This window comes from Bos taurus, chromosome 3 (genome assembly GCF_002263795.3).
Source record: "Bos taurus isolate L1 Dominette 01449 registration number 42190680 breed Hereford chromosome 3, ARS-UCD2.0, whole genome shotgun sequence".
NCBI classification, from domain to species: Eukaryota; Metazoa; Chordata; class Mammalia; order Artiodactyla; family Bovidae; genus Bos; species Bos taurus.
The window spans coordinates 9869511-9891751 of record NC_037330.1 but is presented as its reverse complement, the minus strand read 5'-3'; the positions used below and the strand labels follow the sequence as shown (position 1 = coordinate 9891751).

General features: G+C 48.9%; 1 protein-coding gene across 2 annotated transcripts; it reads left to right on the top strand.

The window, feature by feature from the left end:
- The first annotated feature begins 216 nt into the window (after window positions 1–216).
- Window positions 217–21633, top strand: FCRL6 (Fc receptor like 6). 2 transcript variants are annotated; one of them, XM_015461679.3, is made up of 10 exons: window positions 217–820; window positions 7786–7806; window positions 9925–10191; window positions 10713–10997; window positions 11128–11403; window positions 11802–11927; window positions 16307–16372; window positions 16997–17074; window positions 21179–21210; window positions 21287–21633. In XM_015461679.3, the coding sequence occupies exons 1-10, from the start codon at window positions 790–792 to the stop codon at window positions 21374–21376; spliced, it is 1272 nt and encodes a 423-aa protein (XP_015317165.2). In that variant the 5' UTR covers window positions 217–789; the 3' UTR covers window positions 21377–21633. The 2 variants fall into 2 exon arrangements, with proteins under 2 accessions (XP_015317165.2, XP_024845658.1); XM_024989890.2 differs by lacking the exon at window positions 21179–21210.
- The last annotated feature ends 608 nt before the right edge of the window (window positions 21634–22241 follow it).

Genomic DNA, 22241 nt, shown 5'->3' with positions numbered 1-22241 from the left:
CAGAGGAAAGGAGCCGTGACCCCACAGGAGACTGAACCAAAAGTACCTGCTCGTGTTGGAGGGCCTCCTGTGGAGGCGGGGGTCAGCGGGGCTTCACCACTGGGCTGGGACACTGGCGGCAATTTATGTTTTCCAACTTCTCCATCTATTCTTTTTTTTTATGTTCTTTCTCAAGCCTTCATCAAATGTAGTAGAAAAGCTTTTATATACATATATGTATATAAGTAATATGTATTATATATATTTTAGAAAATATGAATTTTTGCCTAACACAATTAATGACATTTTGATTCCACTTGTTTGACTTAGTATTAATAGAATGCTAGATTTCTAGTTAAAAAATAGATATGCAACAAGTAACAGAGGTTTACGGGACAGCACAGGCAACTATATGGAAAATAATTTCAAAAACAATATATGTGTATATGTATAACTGAATCACTTTGCTGTGTACCTGAAACATTGTAAGTCAACTATACTTCAGTAATATATATATATATATATATATATTAAGAAAACAATGAAGTGCTTGCCAGTGGCTTATCTGACTACCTTATGCTTTATAGTCAAGAAAATTCATTTGTGTTACGCTCCTTCTAGCAAAGAAGAAATACCAATTTGAGCTTGTAGTTTCTTCCCCACTTCCTGTATTTAGATTATCAAGCGCTAACACAACCCACGTCAGAGGGGGTCACCCACCCACCCCTGTGGCCTAGATGCTCTCCCTGCCATCCTCGCCCCTGACTCCCATCTGCCCTGTGGACCCTCTTCCACGCCAGGCTGGGCCCCATGCTGCTCTGGACAGTTGCGCTCCTCTTCGGTAAGTCACCAAGTCCCAGTAGCCTCTCCTGGGCACCAAAGACTGTGTCGTTCCTAAGATGCAAAGTTCCTTATTTCACCTTTCCTAATTCAAGTGGGTTTATGGCTAGAGCTTGAGACTAGTGTGTGCACATGGGTATGCTTGAGAGTGATGGAGGTGAGAGTGATGGAGGTGAGAGTGATGGAGGTGAGAGTGATGGGGATGAGAGTGATGGAGGTGAGACTGATGGGATGAGAGTGATGGGGATGAGAGCGATGGAGGTGAGAGTGATGGGGATGAGAGTGATGGAGGTGAGACTGATGGGGATGAGAGTGATGGAGATGAGAGTGATGGAGGTGAGAGTGGTGGGGATGGGAGTGATGGAGGTGAGAGTGATGGAGATGAGAGTGATGGGGATGAGACTGATGGGATGAGAGTGATGGAGATGAGAGTGATGGAGGTGAGAGTGATGGGGATGAGAGTGATGGGGATGAGAGTGATGGGGATGAGAGCGATGGAGGTGAGACTGATAGGGATGAGAGTGATGAAGATGAGAGTGATGGAGGTGAGACTGATAGGGATGAGAGTGATGGAGATGAGAGTGATGGAGGTGAGAGTGATGGAGGTGAGGCTGATGGAGGTGAGACTGATGTGGATGAGAGTGATGAGGATGAGGCCATTTGGGGAGCCTCAAGCTTTCCTACCCCATTTTCCTGGGTCCTTGGAAGGGCAACCATTTGATGTGTCAAAGCTAATTTAGGGAGCCAAAAAAATCACATGCTGAAGTCCAATGACATTTTTCACCCTGTGAAATCAAGTTAAAATATCCATCAGGTCTATCTTGAAAGGAAAATAAAATCACAGAAGGAAAGGAGGCTGCTGGGGTGCAGAGGAAAGATCAGGGAAGTGGACAAAAGGCAGTTCCACACATTTTGCTCAGCAAGCAGAACTAAACGTGAGGTTTTACAAGGAGATGTATTTTTAAGAAGCCTCAGCCTTTTCTTGGAACCAGTCAACAATGACTGGGCTTCTTCCCTGGTCAAGAGATTTATGCCCTGAGTGTCCAAAGCCCTCCTCAAAATGGCTATTCCTATTCTGCCTACTTCCTCTCTCTGTCCAGGGAGGTTCTGATTTGGGTCTGAACGCCTGTGGGGACCCATGTTCTTGTTATTGTTGCTGTTGTTGAGTAGCTACATTGTGTCCAACTCTTTGCAACCCCATGCACTGTAGCCCACCAGGCTCCTCTGTCCATGGGATTTCCAAGGCAACAATACTGGAGTGGGTTGCCATTTCCTTCTCCAGGGTATCTTCCCAACCCAGGGATTGAACCTGCATCTCCTGAATCCCTGCACTGGCAGGAAGATTCTTTACCACTGAGCCACCTGGGAAGCCCATGGGGACCTATGCTGCTGCTGCTGCTAAGTCACTTCAGTCGTGTCCAACTCTGTGCGACCCCATAGATGGCAGCCCACCAGGCTTTGCCATCCCTGGGATTCTCCAGGCAAGAACACTGGAGTGGGTTGCCATTTCCTTCTCCAATGCATATGAAGGTTCAAACCCATTCTTCTGAATCCATAGCTGTCTCCTTGATCCACTGGGGCCAGTCACACATGCCAGAAGGGACTGGTCTCCAGACAGAGGATTGGAGTGGGGATGGGTTACTCGGCTCCTCTAGATTCAGCTCAGTCTCAGCCATTGTCATATGCTACACTCGAAAGGAATGAGTCTGGGCACGTAGATCACTTCGCTTCACAGTTTCTGAGTTGACTTGGTTTTTGTTTTAAGCTTGGTCTCAGAAGTTTGTTTTCATTGAACCAGAAAAGCAAAATGTGTTAGTCAGTCAGTCATGTCTGACTCTGCAACCCAGTGGACTGTAGCTCGCTAGGCTCCTCTGTCCATGAAATTCTCCAGGCAAGAATACTGGAGTGGATAACTATTTCCTTCTTCGTGGGATCTTCCTCACCCAGGGACTAAATCCAGAATCTGCATTGCAGGCAGATTCTTTACTGTCTGAGCCACCAGGGAAGCCCTGAAAAGCAAAAGCATTCCTAAAAACACCCCCTTCCTGGGTAGAGTTTGTGGGAATTTAGCCTCTGAGAAGCAAATCCTTGTTCCACTCAGGGCTCTTCCTTCCCCAACATCACCATGTTGCCCTGTGTGTTCTACGAATGGTCATTTGGACAAGTGAGAAGGTCAGTGCTCACATAAGGGCAGGCCTCAGGCCTGGATACGCTCCAGATGGGAGATTCTTAAGGGCACATCCCTTCCTTGCGAAAGGAATAGAGTCCTTGGACTTGACTAGATAAAAATCTAAGAGCTTCCCGGCATGTAGCCCAGGATCTGGACGGGGGAAAGCAAAGGAGGAGGGGTGGAAAGTCAGTAACTGGCTGAATAACTGGATGGCATATGGGAAACCCAGGCAAGACTGAGTCACATCTGATGCTCAGGATCCCAGAAAGCCAGCCTGAGATTCGGACCCCCTGTCTGAAAGAGTCAGAACGAAGTTGCTGTAAGGGTAAAGCTGCTATTTCCTTTCAAGTGCTACTTCCTCTCAGATGTGGCCAGAGAGATAGAGGAGAAAAAAAAAAATTAAATATACGGTACATGCATTATCTCATATAACCTTCAGAGTCATTATAGGCTAGGGTTTAATTTTTATCCCTATGAAGCAGTTGGGGAAACTGAGGTTCAGAAATGTTAAGAAACTTGCCTGGAATTACCCTGCTAACAAGCAAAACAGAGATGGAAACCCAATTCATTTTGTCAAACCCTGTACTTGCTCTGTTCTATCTCTCTAGTCTGGATGTAGTTGGATTTTAATCTGGTAAAACTAGAAATCATATTCATTTAAAGTGCCTGGCAGGACATGGTCACATGACAAATGGTACCTGTCGTTAGTATTGGCTATCACAGATTCTAGAGGCTAGAAGCCCTGACACTGAACATGCTGGTCATGGCTGTATAACAGATGTATTTGGGCTTCCCTTGTGGCCCAGATGGTAAAGAATCTGTCTGCAACGCAGAAGACCTGAGTTCAATCCCTGGGTCAGGAAGACCCCCTGGAGAAGGAAATGGCAACCCCCTTCAGTATTCTTGCCTGGAGAAGTCTATGGACAGAGGAACCTGGCAAGCCCTAGTCCATGGGATTGCAAAGAGTCGGACACAACTGAGTGATTAACACACAGTATGATGTATTTAAAATTTAGGCGATGAACCTTGATCTTCCTCTGAGCTGTGCATCGGCCAGCTTCAGTCCTCGTACTGGAACCCACCCCCATACACACACAGCATCCGTGACACACAGCCCTCCCGGTGCGCGGCTGCCACCCCTTGGCAGAGTAGCATGTTACAGCGTGGTAGAGATTTACTGTGATGTAGTCGGAGAAGGAAATGGCAACCCACTCCAGTGTTCTTGCCTGGAGAATCCCAGAGACAGGGGAGTCTGGTGGGCTGCCGTCTATGGGGTCGCACAGAGTCGGACACGACTGAAGTGACTTAGCAGCAGCAGCAGCAGCAGTTCCTCGTGTGGAGCTGAAACCTGCCTCTCTGATCTAACTAGTTTCACTTCTGCCCTATGAGGGCTTCCCAGGTCGCGCTAGTGGTAAAGACCCTGCCTTAGTCCATCAGGTATTCGAAGGCCACTGACTATCCCTACTCTGTCTCATCTTTCTCAGATAAATATCTCCCAATTCCTGTAGTAGGAAATGGTTTCTAGGCCCTGTTCGTCGCCCTGGTCTGCTCGGTCCTGCTAAGCTTTGTCAGTGGGTCAGGAGCTGGGCTTTCTCATCCCTCCCAAAGTGGCCCAGTGAGTGCAGAGCTCACTGGGGCTGTGACCTCCGCCATCCAGGACTCCACAGCTTTACAGTAGCTCTTGGTTTCACATCACACTGTCACCTCATCTTCAGCCTGTACCAGACTGAAACCCTCGGGTTCTCGTCATAGGAACTGCTGTAAGCAGGTGTCGTCTACTCTGTTAGTCCCCAGTTGGTGGCCGTTTTGATTAGACACAGTGGTTCTGCAAACGCAACCCCAAGGCCTTGCAGTGCCTTGGAGAGCAAGTCGTTGAGATCTGGGGCACAAGCTCATTTGAAGCATCTATGCTCACTGGAGCCTACCCTCTTGTTATAGGCATCAGTCACCTCAGCCTTGTTTGTTCATCACTTTGTAGCTGCAAAACTGTTTTCCGGTAGGGAAGGGAAAGGAAGGGGAGGCATCACTGCCCAGTGAGGTCTTAGTTACTCTGAGGTCAGGCCTTCTTTCTGCTTTCAGCTAATGTAGAAGCCACCTCCCCAGGCGGGGGGTCGGCATAATCTATGTAACTGCTCTGTAAGGAAAAAATGACTTATTGTTACCAAAAGGTATGCATGGCGGGGTCTGGCTGATTGCCACTCAAAAGCCAATAAGCAGGCCAGGTTGGTGGAAAGGAAAGTGCTTTATTTCAGATGCCAGCAACTGTGGGAGAGGGTAGCGGACATCTGTCCAAAGGCTGCTCTGACAAGCAGTGGGTGAGAGCTTTTGTAGACAGAGTTGGGGGTTGGGGGGCTACATGCAGAAACAGCACAGTCATGTCTGACAGTCATCTTCAAACTGGTCATCAGTGGTCTGACTGGCATCATCTTGGTTGTTTTAGGTACTGTTAATCTTCAGTTTGGGGGTCCATTTGTTCCCATTTCTTTGCAGTCAGTTCTTGAAATTGTGGCAGCTCATGTCCTGGACACAGTCTGGACATCATGTAGTTAATTTCTCCACCTGGGGTTTTGGTATCTATAAGACAGCTCACAGGATATGGCTCAGAATATTATCTATAGCCCTTGAGACAGAACTAAAGGTCCTTGACTATGCCTAATGACTACATTATTATTATTTGGTCCCCTTTGACTGTTTTCCTTTGTTTCAGCATTTCTCACTTCTCTGATTAAGCTTATTCTTTGACTAAGGTTTTCCAGAGGCAAATGGCTAGCAGAGAAGCTGGTGGGGGGAGGAGCAAGGACCATACGGTCCTGCTCCGTTTCATTGTCATTTCCACTATACAGACAGAGTCAGGAACTGGAGGTTCTTGAACTTTAAACAACCTGTGCAAGTTCCCATAGAAAGGGATGGACTCATGGAATCAGTCCACGTCATCTGGTTCCAAAGCCTGTGTGCTTCCCTCTACACCAAGATCACAGAAGATGTACTTAGATTGGAGGCAGGGGAAGATAAAGGGATGGACTCATAATCTTATACACCCTGAGAACCTGCGGGGGAGCTGACCTGAGCTGAGTAGGTAGAGAATATGTCCCAAATCATGTGGACAGCAAGCATGATAGCCTGTGAATGAACATGGCAGATCTGCTGAGGGGATCTCAGCACCCACCCCTCCCAGGACCATTCTTGCATTTCTCAGGATTCTGCACAGCACCCAGCAAAGAAAGGCACAAGTAAATGCCTGGGGACCGGCTGGACCAACTGCACTCAGCCCTACATCATTCATTCTTTTGCCTCTTGCCCCAAAGCCCAGAATATGCTCCACTGCTTTATATCCAACTCTGTCCCTCAGTTTAGGGTCTCCCATCCCTTAGGCTGATCACACCTGCCTAACCTCATCTGTCATCATTTTGTGGTTTGGCCTCTCTTTCCAGGCCACCTGGGCTTCCCTGGTGGTTCAAATGGTAAAGAATCTGCCTGCAATGCAAGAGACCTGAATTTGATTCTTGGGTCAGGAAGATCCCCTGGAGAAGGAAATGGCTACCCACTCCAGTATTCTTGCCTGGAGAATCCCATGGACACTGATGCCTGGCAGGCTATAGTCCATGGGGTCACCAAAAGTCAGATATGACTAAGCAACTAACACTTTCACTTTCCTGTCCACTTCCTCTCCTCAAACATTCGTTCTTCTAGAAGCATCAGTGTGATGCATACAAGGTGCAACACGGTGTGACTGCTGGCCTGTTGATAGTTCTCTCACGCGTCCAAGCTGCCTGTCCATGCCCCACAATTGTTTAATGACTACTCCTCCAGGGACACCTCACCTCCTTCATGTGATCACATCCATACAGTCTATTCTTACCTCCTTCCTACGATCACTTCCATATACTCTATTCCCCAGAGCTCTGTGGGCAGGTGGGCCACAAGAATTCGGTCCTGCTTTGCTGAGTTCTTCTGTGCATGTAAACAGGCCCCTTAGGCACAATAGTGTAGGAATCTAGTCCTGTGTCTTCTACTTTTTGTTTCCATCCCTGCACGAGTGGGAGAAGCATTCATGCATCTATTTAGTATATGCTTATTGAACACAGACCATGGTCCAGGCACGGGCCCTAGGTGTAGGTAATACAGCAGTGAACTAGACAGGCAGAGGACCTGCTCTCATGGAGCTTAAGTTCTAGACAGAGGGAGGGAGACAGGTGATTACAAGTAAGCAATTTAATGGTAAGGTAATTTTAAATGATGATAAGTGCTCTGATAGTAACACAATAGGGTATTATGATAATTGTGCTAAGTTGCTTCAGTCATGTCCAACTCTTTGCAACCGTATGGACTGTAGCCTGCCAGGCTCCTCTGTCCATGGGATTCTCCAGGCAAGAATACTGGAGTTGCCATTTCATCCTCTAGGGGATCGTCCCAACTCAGGGATTGAACCCATGTCTCTTGCATCTCCTGCATTGGCAGGCAGGTTCTTCACCATGAGCACCACCTGGGAAGCCCAGCAAGACCTGTCCCAGGAGGTAGTATTTAAAATGAGATGGGGCGAAGAATTCCAGGCAGTAGGTCCACCATAAAAGTTGAGTGGCTGAGTGGCTGGGTGGCTGTTTGGTTAGACAGCTGGGTGGCTGGGTGTTGAGTGGCTGGGTATGTGAATGGTTGGGTGGCTTAGATAGTTATGTGCTTAGGGGGCTGGGTGGTTGACTGGTTGCATGAATGTTAGCGTCTATTTATAAGGTGACAGGCCCTCTCCTTGTCAGAAAGTTCTTTCTGCTACTTAATCTACCACTTTTTTTCTCTTGCAGTTCCCTGTGTTGGGAAAATTGGTGAGTCTTGTCCATGTCTCTTTCATCTCCAAGGGTGTCTCTGGGCCAAAACTTAATAGATAGGCAAAATCAGGGCCATTGGGTCAATCCTAAAGGAAATCAACCCTGAATATCCATTGGAAGGATGGATGCTGAAGCTGAAGCTCCAATACTTTGGCCATCTGATGCGAAGAGCCGACTCATTGGTAAAGACCCTGATGCTGGGAAAGATTGAGAGCAGGAAGAGAGAGGGACGACAGAAAATGAGAGGGTTGGATGGCATCAGAAGCCTGGGAGTAATGATGAGTAATAGACTAGGAAGCCCTAAGAAGAGCCCCAGCACATCCTGCCTTCACCTGGTCCACCTGGATCCCTGGATCAGAAGAACTAATGATGCTCACAGTGTAGCTGAATGACGGACCTTGCTTCCTTGGCTGCTCGTTCTAGTATCACTGAGTATTGCTAGCAATGAGTTTGGACATGAGTTTGAGCAGACTCCAGGAGATAGTGAAGGACAGGGAAGCCTGGCACACTGCAGGTCTATGCAGTTGCAAAGGGTCAGACACGACTGAGAGACTGAACAACAACAACAACGTTGGGTCCCCAGCAACATCCTCAGAGCATCACCGGCCTAGATCTCTTCCTCGGGAGTCCTCACCAGTGCCTAGGAAGAGGGGAAACCCAGGACTTCACTGTCTCAGGCTGTGATAGTTACAGGGTGACTTCAAGTTCCAGAAGAATGACTCTCAGCCTCCACCCAGCCCCCTTATAAGTCCAATGGCCTCCATTTCCTCCTCTCAGTGTGGCTCTGGAGCTCCTGCTATCCCCACTCATCAACATCCAGATTCGCTTCCATCCCTCTCATGTTCAAGGAATCAGGCATCTTTGTCTGTGGGTCAGCCTTCTTTCTCCCCTGGCTACCTTTGCCCTCCTGCTCATCCTGTCCCACTGACCTCCATGGAGCTTCTGTCAAGTGGGTGAAAACTCTGACCTATGAAATCTTGACCTCTAGGGGCATGTTCTGTGATGCCCGAGAGGACGAATCCAAACCAATATTTAGTGGTGCTAGAAAGAGCAGCCAAGGAAGCAAGGGCCATTATTCAGCTACGCTGTGAGCATCATTAGTTCTTGGGTGAGAATAAGAGTCCAGGGGATCCAAGAGAACCAAACGTAGGATGTGCTGAGGCTCTTTTTAGGGCTCCCTATCTGATTACGCATCATTACTCTCAGGCTTCTGAGGTTATCTGGGACCAGCGGTACCTGGTTTGCCAAAGACGTATGTCCCGGGGCCAGGCCAGTCTGGGATTGCCCTGCAAATAATGCTGGGTCCCCAGAAGCTCTTCTCTTGTCCACATCGGGGCATAAAAGGCATTTTAGAAATGAGGACAGAGGTGGCAGACCCCACATCGTGACTGTGGTGGAGACGAACCTCACTGCTGGGAGTGCTGATGGAGGCTGGGCCAGGGGAAGCCCAATGAGGGAAGCAGGGGGGAGCGAGCCCAGGCCATGGCACGTCCAACACCCACCCCTCCAGCTCCTCTCTGATGGAGAGGGGTGCACATACCATCCGAAGTGGATGCTGCAGAAAGAGCTGTGCTGGGGTCACCAGGGAAGAAGAAACCGAACTAGGAGAATGGGGATCCAATCAAGAAGAACAAGGAGAACAATGGATGGAAGGAACGCAATTTGCCTCAAGCTTGCCAAGGTGGCAGAGGAAAGTGCGTTGCAAAAGCAAACAAGGAGGGGGACTTCCCTGATGGTCCAGTGGTTAACACTCTGAGCTTCCACTGCAGAGGGAAGGGTTCCATCTCTGGTCATGTAAGAGGGGAAAAAAAAAATGGAGAGAAGAAGGGTAGGAGGGAAGGAGGCCAGAGAGAAGGCACGGAAAGAGAAGAGGAGGGAGAGGAGGGAGGAGGAAAACAGGAGAAGGGCAGAGGAAACAGGGGGGAAGGGAGTGGAGGAAAGCAGAGGGCCCCCGGTCTGGCATGACGACCTGGGGACAGTGACAGCTGCGAGGGTGCCATCCAGGAGTCTCCATCCCAGGAGTGGGGGGAGGGGGCAGGATTAGGCTGGGGAAGAGGGGGAAAGTGGACTGAGGGGTCCACAGCTCCAGGGTGACCCTGTTCCTGCATCTTACAGTCTGGCTGAGCCCCCAAGCCCAGCCACAACTTGTGTTTGAGGGGGATATACTGATTCTGCGATGCCGGGGAAGGAAGAACGCGGCACTGTCCCATGTGAAATTCTACAGAGATGGAAAATTCCTCCATTTCTCTATGGAAAACCAGCCTCTCCTCCTGGGGACAGCAACAGCTAACAGCAGTGGCTGGTATAACTGCACTGGGCGGGTGAAATATCCCAGAAACATGGACTCATGGGACTCAGGGACTGCCATGGTTCAAGTCCAAGGTGAGTCACCACATGGTGGGTGGGATGGTTAGGGTGCTGCTCAGGGGCCTGGTCTTAGAGGACAGCAGGGCTTGGAGCTGCACCCCTCTCTCTGGCTGCCCCTGCTGCTGGGTCAGTCGGTAGGGCCTTGAGATGCCCAAGATGCTGTCTGCATACCCTCCCCCACCATGGGACATGCGTAGAGTCAGGGAAGGAGGTGGAAGATGCCCTGGGCGGGCAGGGCAGGAAGAGCCCAGAAGCAACCCTGATGCTCACTGCCCCCTTGAGACCCTGAGCCAGACTCTTCTCCTCTGGGGACTAGGTGACCGCTAAGGCCCCTCCGGGTCTGGCTTTCTGGGACCCCAGAGGGGCTTGGGAGCATGGGCATTGTTTCAGGGTTTGTGGTTGGGATGAGCGGTGAGGTGCTGGGAGACGGTGACGGTATTTCCGTGGGGTCTGGAGTGGGCCAAAGCTCAGACCTCAGCCTCCCCAGGCCTCACTGTCCAGACTCCCGTCCTGAGCCCCCAGCTGTCTCTCCCCAGAGCTGTTCCTGCCTCCCGTGCTGACAGCCCTCCCCTCTCACGAGCTCTGCGAGGGGAGCCCTGTGACCCTGAGATGTCAGACGAAGCTGCACAGTCAGAAGTCGGCCTCGCGGCTTCTCTTTTCCTTCCACAAGGAGGGCCGCACCCTGAAGAACAGGAGCTCCCGCCCAGAACTCCGCATCCCAGCAGCCAAAGAGGGAGACGCCGGGCTTTACTGGTGCAAGGCATCCTCTGAGGGTGGCCAGATCCAGAAACGGAGCCCTCAGCTGGAGCTCAGGGTGTGGGGTGAGTGGGGGAGGGGAGACACTGCTTAGACGCCTGGGCTGTGGGCAGTGGGGCCCCTGATTGTGTGGGGAGGGGTCCCTAAGGGAGGAGCCTGGGTAGTCCACTGACCTCCCAATTGTGTGCTCCCCAGCTCCCGTGTCCCGTCCTCTGCTTACCCTGAGACCCACCAGCCTAGCTGTGGGGGATGAGGTGGAGCTCCTCTGTGAGGTCCAGAGGGGCTCCCCTCCGATCCTGTACTCATTCCACCTCAATGGGGACATCCTGCGGAACCACGTGGCTCCCCATGGGGGACCCGCCTCCTGCCTCTTCCGCGTGACGTCAGAGCAGGATGCTGGGAACTACTCCTGCGAGGCTGGGAACCGTGTCTCCAGAGAGACAAGTGAGCCCGAGACACTCTCTGTGGATGGTAGGTCTTGTCCCCCAGCTGGGCTCTGAGCCCTAGACCTCACTGATCTGTGTTCCTCCTGCTGTGCCCGGCTCAGTGCTGGGTACAGAGTAGGCACTGCATGACTGACTGAGCATAGACCCTGATGGGAACATCTCCACTGAACCTGGTGGAGAAATAGTGAAGCCCACGGAGAGGGAGGGGACACCATGGCGGGGGGGGGGGGGTGCCACATGGTCAGCCATGGGATGCCCATCCACGTTGACATCCTTTGGTCCTTCCCTCATTCCCGTTGCCCAGGCTTCTTCAGGCCAGGCGTTTCCCACTAATGCCAGCCACTCTGACTCTCCTGCACTTGTCTGGGGTGCATTTGTGAATTTCGTCCTCAATCCTCATGGTCACCTCTACTCACCCCCCAGATCCTCAGGTCTTATCTGCACCCACCAGTAGCAACTGGCTGGTTCCTTGGCTGCCTGCAAGTCTGCTTGCCATGATGGTCATTGCTGCTGCACTTCTGGGGTATTGCAGACCCTGGAGGAAAAACGGTTAGTAACTCTTTTTGGCCTTCTTGGTTACTGAATCCCTATGCCAGGCACAGTCCAGTCATTGGAAAGCAAGTCTGATGGGACCAATTGCTTACTTACGTGTACTGGTGGGGAGAGGGACTTTTCTTCACATGTCACACAAAGGGGCCCCCAGAGGGACAGCTACACCTTCCAAAACTCACACACACCCAGGAGTGTGTTGGTGCAGTCACACAAACACACAGCTGCACACTCAGGCATGAATAAGGCACAAACAGAGGAATTCTTACAAGCCAAACGAGATGTAGACCAGTGTCCTTCGCATTTGAAAGACAGTCTATGGCTGTGAATATGACAAACCCAAGGCCTCCAACTCTCTCCTTGAAGTCAGGGGAGCTCTGGTCTGCTTAGCAGGGGAGAAAGAGGGCATGAAAACTCCAGTGCACGTGTGTGCTCACGCACACACACTTCTGTGCTATACTGGGCTCTGGGTGAGTGTCCATGTATGTCAACTCAACAGGAAGGAAGTGTGGTGGAGAGGACTGGGGAGTGGCCTGATCCCAGCACCACTATTTACTAATTCGGCGACCTTGGGCCAGTTCCCTCGAAGGTTCACTAAATGTCTCCCTCTAGGGATGTTGTAAGGTCTGAGATAATGAGGTAACATCTATCTCATGCCTAATGTATTAGCCTGGCATTGAGTGGGAGCGCAGCACGTTCTCATTCTAGTTTGAGCACATCACCTGGCAGGCTCCCAGGCTGCCTTTGCTCCTGCTATCCATTCTCCAATTCCTCCGATCAGAGTCTTTGAAAATAAAAAGTTTAGTTAAGTTTCAGGTGAGATGTGAAACTATTCCATAAGATATTGTCTACCACATGCCTGCCTCCAACTTACATTTCAACAAGCCTCATTTCTCTTAACAGCATTTAAAGACTGAAATATGTACTCTTGAAATAAATCCATCACGTTCTTCTGCGGAACAGCAACAACAACAAAAATCAGATGAGAGAAATGCTATAGGCTATAGGGAGGATTCTATAGAAGAAAGAGGCTGCCCTGATAGCTCAGTTGGTAAAGAATCCGCAAGCAATGCAGGAGACCCCAGTTCGATTCCTGGGTCAGAAAGATCCCCTGGAGAAGGGATAGGCTACCCATTCCAGTATTCTAGGGCTTCCCTTGTGGCTCAGCTGGTAAAGAATCCGCCTGCAATGCGGGACACCTGGGTTTGATCCTTGGGTTGGGAAGATCCCTGGAGAAGGGAAAGGCTACCCACTCCAGTATTCTGGCCTGGAGAATTCCATGGACAGTATAGTCCATGGAGTCACAAAGAGTGGGACATGACTGAGCAACTTTCCCTTTCTATAGGGAGAAAGAAGTGAAAATAATTAGATAAATGGGATTTCTAGGTAATCTATGGGTTTTGAAATTGAAGACTCTTCTCCTGTTCCTGTCTTGGTCATGATAATTAAGCATGAATGTTGGCTTTCAAAGCAATCACCTTGGGTGGCTCCAAGTTATTCCAATTTTAACCTTTGTTTGAAGGTTAAACAAAGCCATGAAGCCATGTTGAAGGGAATGGTTCCCAGCACCAAAGCTATTTGGTGCCAGTTTATTCCTAGGGCACCTACAGTGGTTCAAATCAACTTATTTCTTCCTCCCCCAGGGACATTTTTATTTTCCACTTGCCAAGGGCGAAAGTAATTGGTGTCATAGACCTTCAGCTAGATTTGCTTATTCAAGTATGCGGCCCCCTCTGTTAAGGAATTTGTGATGAGTTTTCTGGGAGCTAAGCCAGCCTGCTCTTTGAGGAAGACCACCCCATCCTACAGTTTCAAGAATTCCTCCCTGACCACAGCCAGGGTACCTGAAAGTATCTCTCCCCACCCCCAGCCCCACCACCTCACCAGGCACCCCAGTTAGAGCTTAAGTCAACCTCCAGCTTCCTCTCCCCTTCTTAATTTAGCAGCCTTTGTCCATCTAACTTCTCATCTCTGCTTTCCTTTAGTCTTGAGTCCATGCAGTCAGGCCAGGGTTGCTTTAAGGTACCAGGGGGGGTTCCCTGGTAGCCTAGCTGGTAAAGAATCTGCCTGCAGTGCAGGAGACTGTGGTTCGATTCCTGGGTCAGGAACATCCCTGAAGCAGGGATAGGCTACCCACTCCAGTATTCATGGGCTTCCCTGGTGGCTCAGATGATAAAGAATCTCCCTGCAATGTGGGAGACCTGAGTTGGAGACCTTTGATTCCTGGGTTGGGAAGATGCCGTGGAGGAGGTATGGCAACTCACTCCCGTACTCTTGCATGGAGAAGCGCAGTGGAGAGAGGAGCCTGGTGGGCCACAGTCCATGGGGTTGCAAAGAGTTGGACACCACTGAGGAACTAAGGACAGTGCAGTTGGAGAGAGACGGAGGCAGGCCCAGAGTTAGATGGGGAGGCACAGGAGCAGGGACCGTGAACTGATGGCCTGTGAGTTCTGCTCTCCCCGCACCTGCATAAAACCTCCTTCCCTGGCCTGGCCTCAGTAACATGGCTGTTCCTACCCACTCACCTCTGGATCAAAGCATTAAAGGCAAAGCCACACATCACAGTCTTCTCCCTCCCAGCCCCAAACAAGATGGTGGAGGAGCAGTCACTGGTGAAAGATCTGCAAGAAGATGGGACAAAGGGACATCCCTCTTCATGTGGAGACTCTGCCTCCCCTCTCATTCCACCCCCCTACCCACCCCCACTGTCAGCCTGCTAGCACCTGGACTCCAGTTCAAAAGAAACTTATTTTCTCTCATGAAAATAAGACTCCCGGTGGAGGTCTTACCATTTCAGAATCTCAGGGGCACAAATCCTTCTTTAGAATGTCACTCAGAAAACCAGCTTCAGGCCAAATTCCCCAGTTACCCAAGAAACACTGTCCAACAACTTTTTTCTCCATGCTCGACTTTCCAAGATCCTTAATCATTTCCAGACAGCATATTCATTCCTCAAGAAATGAAAACAACCCACAGACTGTATCTCTGAAGGCAAGCTTCAAAGCGTTTTGACCAATGACGGAATCACTAGGACTAGGATGTGGTCATACAGGGGGTCTGCTTCAAAGTAGCACTTACCTAAGTGTCCAAGTTCTCGCTGTTTTTTTAAGTGTTCATTTTACTTCCTGTTGTCACGCCTCCCATAAAACACAGTTCCATCAAATTTACAGAGCTCTTTGAGAATGAAAACTCAGAATCACAGCCTTGACAGATGAGCATCAGGGAATGTCTAATAATCAGGGGCCTCTCTGAGTCTCCACAAATGCCCTCTTCGTTTTACAGGAGGAGCCATGTTCAAAGGCGCTACCTGATGACTCTGATGCTTTCTTGCTATTAGAGCTGATGAATATTTCTTGGACACCGGGCATGAACTGGGTGTTCTCAAATACACCTGTGACCCAATTCCCACCCCAGGACATAATTTTTAAAGTTCTGGAAACGCCTGCTATCACAGAGGCAGCAGGCTAATGGAGAAAAAAACATACACACTGGATTAAGATTCTGTCTCCACCAGCTTTCTGTGTGACCTTGAAGAAGTCACCTCTCCCAACCAGTCATCTCATTTTAAAAAATGGAAATCATAGTATTAACCTTTGCAAAGTGGTTGTGAAAAATGTCAGACAGCAGAGAATTAGGAAGGGGGCCCTTTTTGACATCCGCTCTCTGCTGGCCCCTGGGTGAGGAGCTTTGCTATTAAGTAGACGTTGCATTTGAATTCCCTGGTCCTGGGGTGTTTCTGGCACATGGTGTGTTGTTAAAATTATTAGCTTTCCTCCTTCTGAAAAGCGGCCTGACTTGTGGATCTGCACTGTTTCAACGCAAGGGTGTAACCCATCTTTTCTGACCCTGCTTCCTCCAGTTTGTGATTCCTATGGAGCCATCCTATCCATTAGAGTATTTTTTTCAAAAGAAACATCCCATAAAAATCAACCGTGTCCAGACCTGTTGATTAACAATCATCAGCAAACCCGTCTCAGACCTCCAGCAACCCACTGTTGTTGTGTTAGTCGCTCGGTTGCGTCTGTTTCTTTGCTACCCTATGGACTGTACCCCGCCAGGCTCCTCTGTCCATGGGATTCTCCAAGCAAGAATACCAGAGTGGGTTGCTGTGCCCTCCTCCAGGGGAATCTTTCCCACCTGGAATCAAACCCGGGTCTCCTGCATTGCAGATGGACTCTACCATCTGAGCCACTAGGGAAGACCAGCAACCTCCACTGACATTTTTTGAAATTTAATTTTTAAATATTTTATACAATTTTTAAAGGTAATTTTACACGATTTGTAAAGGTAAACTGACTGTCTTACTCTCAGTCTCTCTCACCCTCTGCCTAGTCTGCTCTCTGAGGGCACTCAGTGAATCATACCTTTGCATCTCCTAGGGCCCCTTCCACCCCGGAATTTACCCTCAGCCCCAAGTGAAGAGCAGCACCCGCTGTATGTCAATGGTAAGGACTTGCATCAGGACCAGCGTCTGTCCATAAAGGCAGAGAAGGGCCTTGCCAGGGGAGTTGGGAAAAAGAAGGCCTCATGAGCCTGAGTCTCGGGAATCAGTCATTTGGGGAAGAAAGCAGGAGGCTTCTGGGGAGAGCTTGAGGAGCAAGGGCATGGAGCTGGTGGTGGGAGAGGGAAGCAGGAAGGGATCCCAGCCCCCAGAGGGGAGGTTTAGACCAACGATTACCAGGTTATGTCCCAGGAGCCAAATCTGGCCCACCAAGTATTTTTGCAAGGAACATTGTGTATGTACTGTGTATGGTTGCTTTCACACCACAGAGCTGGGGCTTGCAAAAACTAAAATATTCACTACCTTTTTTTACAAAAACACCCAAACCAACCTCTAGCTGCCAACCTCTAGTTTGAACAATATCAGGGCTAGAGACACTGCTAGAACCTGCGTCAGGGAGCACAGTCCTCCTGCCAAGATGGATATCTCACATTAATAACCACTTCCCACTGCCAGTTATCAGCATAACAGCCCCTGACTGGCTTCCTTCCATAAGCATCCTCAGAACACTTAGGTCTCGAGGTGGGAGAGCAGGTGGGTCCTAGTTAAGTCACATTTCTTCTTTCAGTTTATCACCAGAATGAAAACAACGAAGGAGTTATCTACTCTGAGATTCACACAATCACAATCCCAAGGGAGCATGAAGGTAAGTGATCTCTGACCAACCTTGACATCTTTGTTCATGTAAAGGGGAAGTTTGGGGCTTAGGGTGAGGTATCACTACCACCATCATCACCCTGACCACCACCATCATAATTACTGGCACTTTAACCACCACCACCACCACCATCATCTCCTCCTTCACGACTTCACGACCACCATCACCACAAACACAGGTGTGTCGAAAGTTCAGTTCAGTTCAGTTGTTCAGTTGTGTCTGGCTCTTTGCAACACCATGGACTGCAGCACGCCAGGCTGCCCTGTCCATCACCAACTCCTGGAGCTTGTTCAAACTCATGTCCATTGAGTCACTGATGCCATCTCATCCTCTGTCGGCCCCTTCTCCTCCTGCCTTCAATCTTTCCCAGCATCAGGGTCTTTTCAAAGGAGTCAGTTCTTCACATCAGGTGGCAAAGTATTGGAGCTTCAGCTTCAGCATCAGTCATTCCAATGAATATTCAGGACTGATTTCCTTTAGGATGGACCGGTTGGATCTCCTCGCAGTCTGAGGGACTCTCAAGAGTCTTCTCCAACACCACAGTTCAAAAGCATCACTTCTTCGGTGCTCAGCTGTCTTTATGGTCCAACTCTCACATCCATACACGACTACTGAAAAAACCATAGCTTTGACTAGACAGACCTTTGTTGGCAAAGTAATGTCTCCACTTTTTAATATGCTATCTAGGTTTCCCATAGCTTTTCTTCCAAGGAGCAAGCATCATTTAATTTCATGGCTGCAGTCACCATCTGCAGTGATTTTGGAACCCAAGAAATAAAGTCTGTCACTGTTTCCATTGTTTCCCCATCTATTTGCCATGAAGTGGTGGGACCAGATGCCATGTTCTCAGTTCTTTGAATGTTGAGTTTTAAGCCAGCTTTTTCACGCTCCTCTTTCACTTTCATCAAGAGATTCTTTAGTTCTTCTTTGCTTTCTGCCATAAGAGCAGTGTCATCCACATATCTGAAGTTATTGATATTTCTCCCAGAAATCTTCATTCCAGCTTGAGCTTCATCCAGCCCAGTATTTCACATAATGTACTCTGCATATAAGTTAAAAGCAAGGTGACAATATACAGCCTTGACATACTCCTTTCCCAATTTGGAAGCAGTCCATTGTTCCATGTCCAGTTCTAACTGTTGCTTCTTGACCTGCATACAGATTTCTCAGGAGGCAGGGCAGGTGGTCTGGCATTCCCATCTCTTTGAGAATTTTCCACAGTTTGTTGTGATCCACACAGTCAAAGGCTTTGGCATAGTCAATAAAGCAGAAGTAGATGTTTTTCTGGAACTCTCTTGCTTTTTCGAGGATCCAACAGATGTTATCAATTTGATCTCTGGTTCCTCTGCCTTTTCTAAATCCATCTTGAACTTCTGGAAGTTCTCAGTTCATGAACTGTTGAAGCATTTTGAGCATTGGAGAATTTTGAGCATTACTTTGCTAGCGTGTGAGATGAGTGCAATTTTGTGGTAGTTTGAGCATTCTTTGGCATTGCCTTTCTTTGGGATTAGACTGAAAATTGCCTTTTCCAGTCCTGTGTCCACTGCTGAGTTTTCCAAATTTGCTGGCATATGGAGTGCAGCACTTTCACAGCATCATCTTTTAAAACTTGAAATAGCTCAGTTGGATTTCATCACCTCCACTAACTTGTTCGTAGTGATGTTTCTTAAGGCCCACTTGACTTCGGAATCCAGGATGTCTGGCTCTAGGTGAATGGTCACACCACCGTGATTATCTGGGTCATGAAGATCTTTTTTGTATAGTTCTTCTGTGTATTCTTGCCACCTCTTCTTAATATCTTCTGCTTCTGTTAGGTCCATACCATTTCTGTCCTTTATTGTGCCCATCTTTGCATGAAATGTTCCCTTGGTATCTCTCATTGTCTTGAAGAGATCTCTAGTCTTTCCCATTCTATTGTTTTCTTCTATTTCTTTGCACTGATCACTGAGGAAGGCTTTCTTATCTCTTCTTGCTATTCTTTGGAACTCTGCATTCAGATGGGTGTATCTTTCCTTTTCTCCTTTGCCTTTAGCTTCTCTTCTTTTCTCAGCTCTTTGTAAGGCCTCCTCAGACAACCTTTTTGCATTTCTTTTTCTTGGGGATTGTCCTGATCACTGCCTCCTGTACAATGTCCCAAACCTCTGTCCACAGTTCTTCAGGCACTCTGCCAGATCTCACCATCATAAACATCATCTCCACCACACCTTCACTGTGACCATCCCAACTAGGGAGGTGGTTTTTGTTTGTTTGTTTGCCCTTTTCTGAGCACTGTGGAGGAACAAAGGAAAAAGAATGACAGTTTGTCTCTGCCCCCAATATAAGTCTAAACAGGACAGTCCCAGCTCTAAGATGGAGCCAAAAAGACCATGAACCGCAGCCACAGATACGACAGTGAGGCTGGCAGAACGGGGAGAGCTAGTCCTCTCTCAAACAGACAAACAGGCAACACGGAATTGTGGGAAAGTGCGGGTTTCTGCGTAGGTCAGAATTGAGTTCAGAACTTGACTCTGTGTTCTGTGTGACTGTGAGGAAGTTACATAAACTCTCCAAGCCCAATCTATAACATGTAGATAATGCCTGCATGTGTGCGTGCTAAGTCGCTTCAGTCATGCCCAGCTCTTTGAGATCCTATGAACTGAAGCCCACTAGACTCCTCTGTCCATGGAATTCTCCAGGCAAGAATACTGGAGTGGGTTGTCATGCCCTCCTGCAGGAGATCTTCCCCACCCAGGGATCAAACCTGATCTCCTGTGGCTCCTGCATTGCAGGCAGATTCTTTACTGCTGCACCATCAGGGAAGCCCAGATAATGGCTACTTTGTAAAATTATTATGAATGACTAGGAATAGAACCTGGGTTGTAGAAACCACAAAGTTTGTCTGGTATGCAATAGGTGTTCAAAAACAGGGAGCTTTCTTTTATGTCTCACCTGCACAGAGACTTCAATTCCTGGTCTATAAAATGGGTCTGAAAAAATAAATAAATAAAATACAATGGGTCTGAATCAGCCTAGGGGCTCTGCTTCCCCACCGCCACATTTCCCCCACATTAGGGAAAGTGGACAGCCAAGGAGTCTCTTGGACACAGGGCTCTTCCCTCAAGACCTGACCAGTTGTGCCTATAACATGGCCAGGCAGATGGGAAGCCCACGTGGGCACAGTTCCTTCCTGTGAAGAGTCACAATGAGGACTTAAACATAAGAGAAAAAAAAAAAAGAAGTCAACCACAGACTATATGGTTTTCACGAGCAAAATAAGGGAAATGAGGAAATGGGATCCTTTAATCCTTGCAGACAACAAAGATGAAGGCAGGGGTGGGGGTGGAGGTGGTCTGTTTCCAACTCAAGCTCTGAACAGGCTTTACCTGATGGTGGGTGCAGGGATCTGAAACCCAAAGCAAAGAGAGCCCTTATGTTCCAAGATGCTGGAATTTTTGTCAGTGGGAGAATGCTTCACATTCTCTAAGATTCAGTATTCTTATTCTTGCCTGGAGAACCCCATGGACAGAGGAGCCTGGAAGGACATGGTCCATAGGGTCGCAAACAGTCAGATACGACTGAAGTGATTCAGCACAGACTACTTCTTATGGAAGTGACTGTGGAGAGTTATTCACCTCGCTGAGCCTTGGAATCAATACCCCCTGCTATATAGGACTGATGTGAGATTAGACATGTAGAATTAGACCTCTGCTTATTATATACTACATAGACTAGATATATAATTCTCACGCCTAAAAGGTTGCCCCATGCAGAACAGGTGTCTAATGGAGGAGTTATTCTAAAAGTATCTTGGAGACCTTTATCTCCCCTGCTTCTCACTGGAATCCTATGAAGCAGTCACAGTCATCACCACCTCCCTTTCCTGGTTGAAGCAGCTGAGGCTTAGAGGCCAGGTCAGTGGCCTCAAGTTGCACAGCTGGGGTTTCCTGACTCCACCTGTTTTCAGATTGAGGGCGAGAGGCCCTGAGAAGTAACAGGAGAGCAGCCCGGACCCTGCCAGCCCGTGTTCTCTAGAGGAAGGTGCCAGTGAGGAGGTGGGAAAGGGACACCCCATGAGCCCAGTACCCTAACCTGAATGCTGCTCTTCCCCCACAGCCAGGCCTGCCCAGCCAGCCCAGCAGGAAAAGGTGAGATGGGACTCCTGCTCTTTTCTCCTCCTCTGTGTGACATCAGCTCTCTTACCCTGACCCCACCCTCCCACAGGACATTTCTGTCATCTATGCTGAGGTGAGACACCCACAGCTCAGCAAAAATCCAGACAAGGGGCTGAATAGAAGAAGCACGATCCACTGAGTTCCTACTAGTGACTACAAGGAGGCCCTCTGCTAGCAACGGCATCCCCCCACCCCCAACACACACACCTCCGCAGCCCCCAGTGCTCCCCAGGAGGCCAGGCAATCCCAGCTTCTTCTGTGGCTTCCAGTTCCCCAACCTAGCAGCAAGTACCCCCGTTTGCCGAGCACATGAGAAAACTCCTGTTATCCCTTAGTGTTCAAAAAGATACATGGTTGTAGATCTGTTTGTTAATAAAGGTGTATCAATTCATTTCATATTGTCCATCAGTATCGATCATTTGGGCTGCCTGATTATTTGGTCTGGTTTATTCAAGGAGATTGGACTCCATGAACCGGCCTGGTAATGAGAGTTTGGGAGGGCGAGGAAGAGGAAGGACCAGGGGAGGGAAAAGGAGGGGAGTCTCAATGCAGTCCACAACCAGAGTGTTCAATGAAGGTTGTTGTTGTTCAGTCACTAAGTCACATCCAACTCTTTCCAACCCCATGAACTGCAGCATGCCAGGCCTCCCTGCCCCTCACCATCTCCTGGAGTTTGCCCAAGTTCATGTCCATTGAGTTGGTGTCAATGAACAAAGTGGACGTGTTAGTTACTCGGTCGTGTCCGACCTGCAACCCAATGAACTGTAGCCCACCAGGCTCCTCTGTCCATGGAATTCTCTGGGCAAGAATACTGGAGTGGATTGCCATTTCCTTCTCCAGAGGATCTTCCTGACCCAGGGATGGAACCCAGGTCTCCTGCATTGCAGGCAAGTTCTTTATTATCTGAGCCACAAAGGAAGCAGGGTCAATGAAGGTTAGTTATTAATATATATTTGCTCTGTGGGCCCGTGCCCTGGAATCACAGGGAGTGGGGTCCAAGTTAC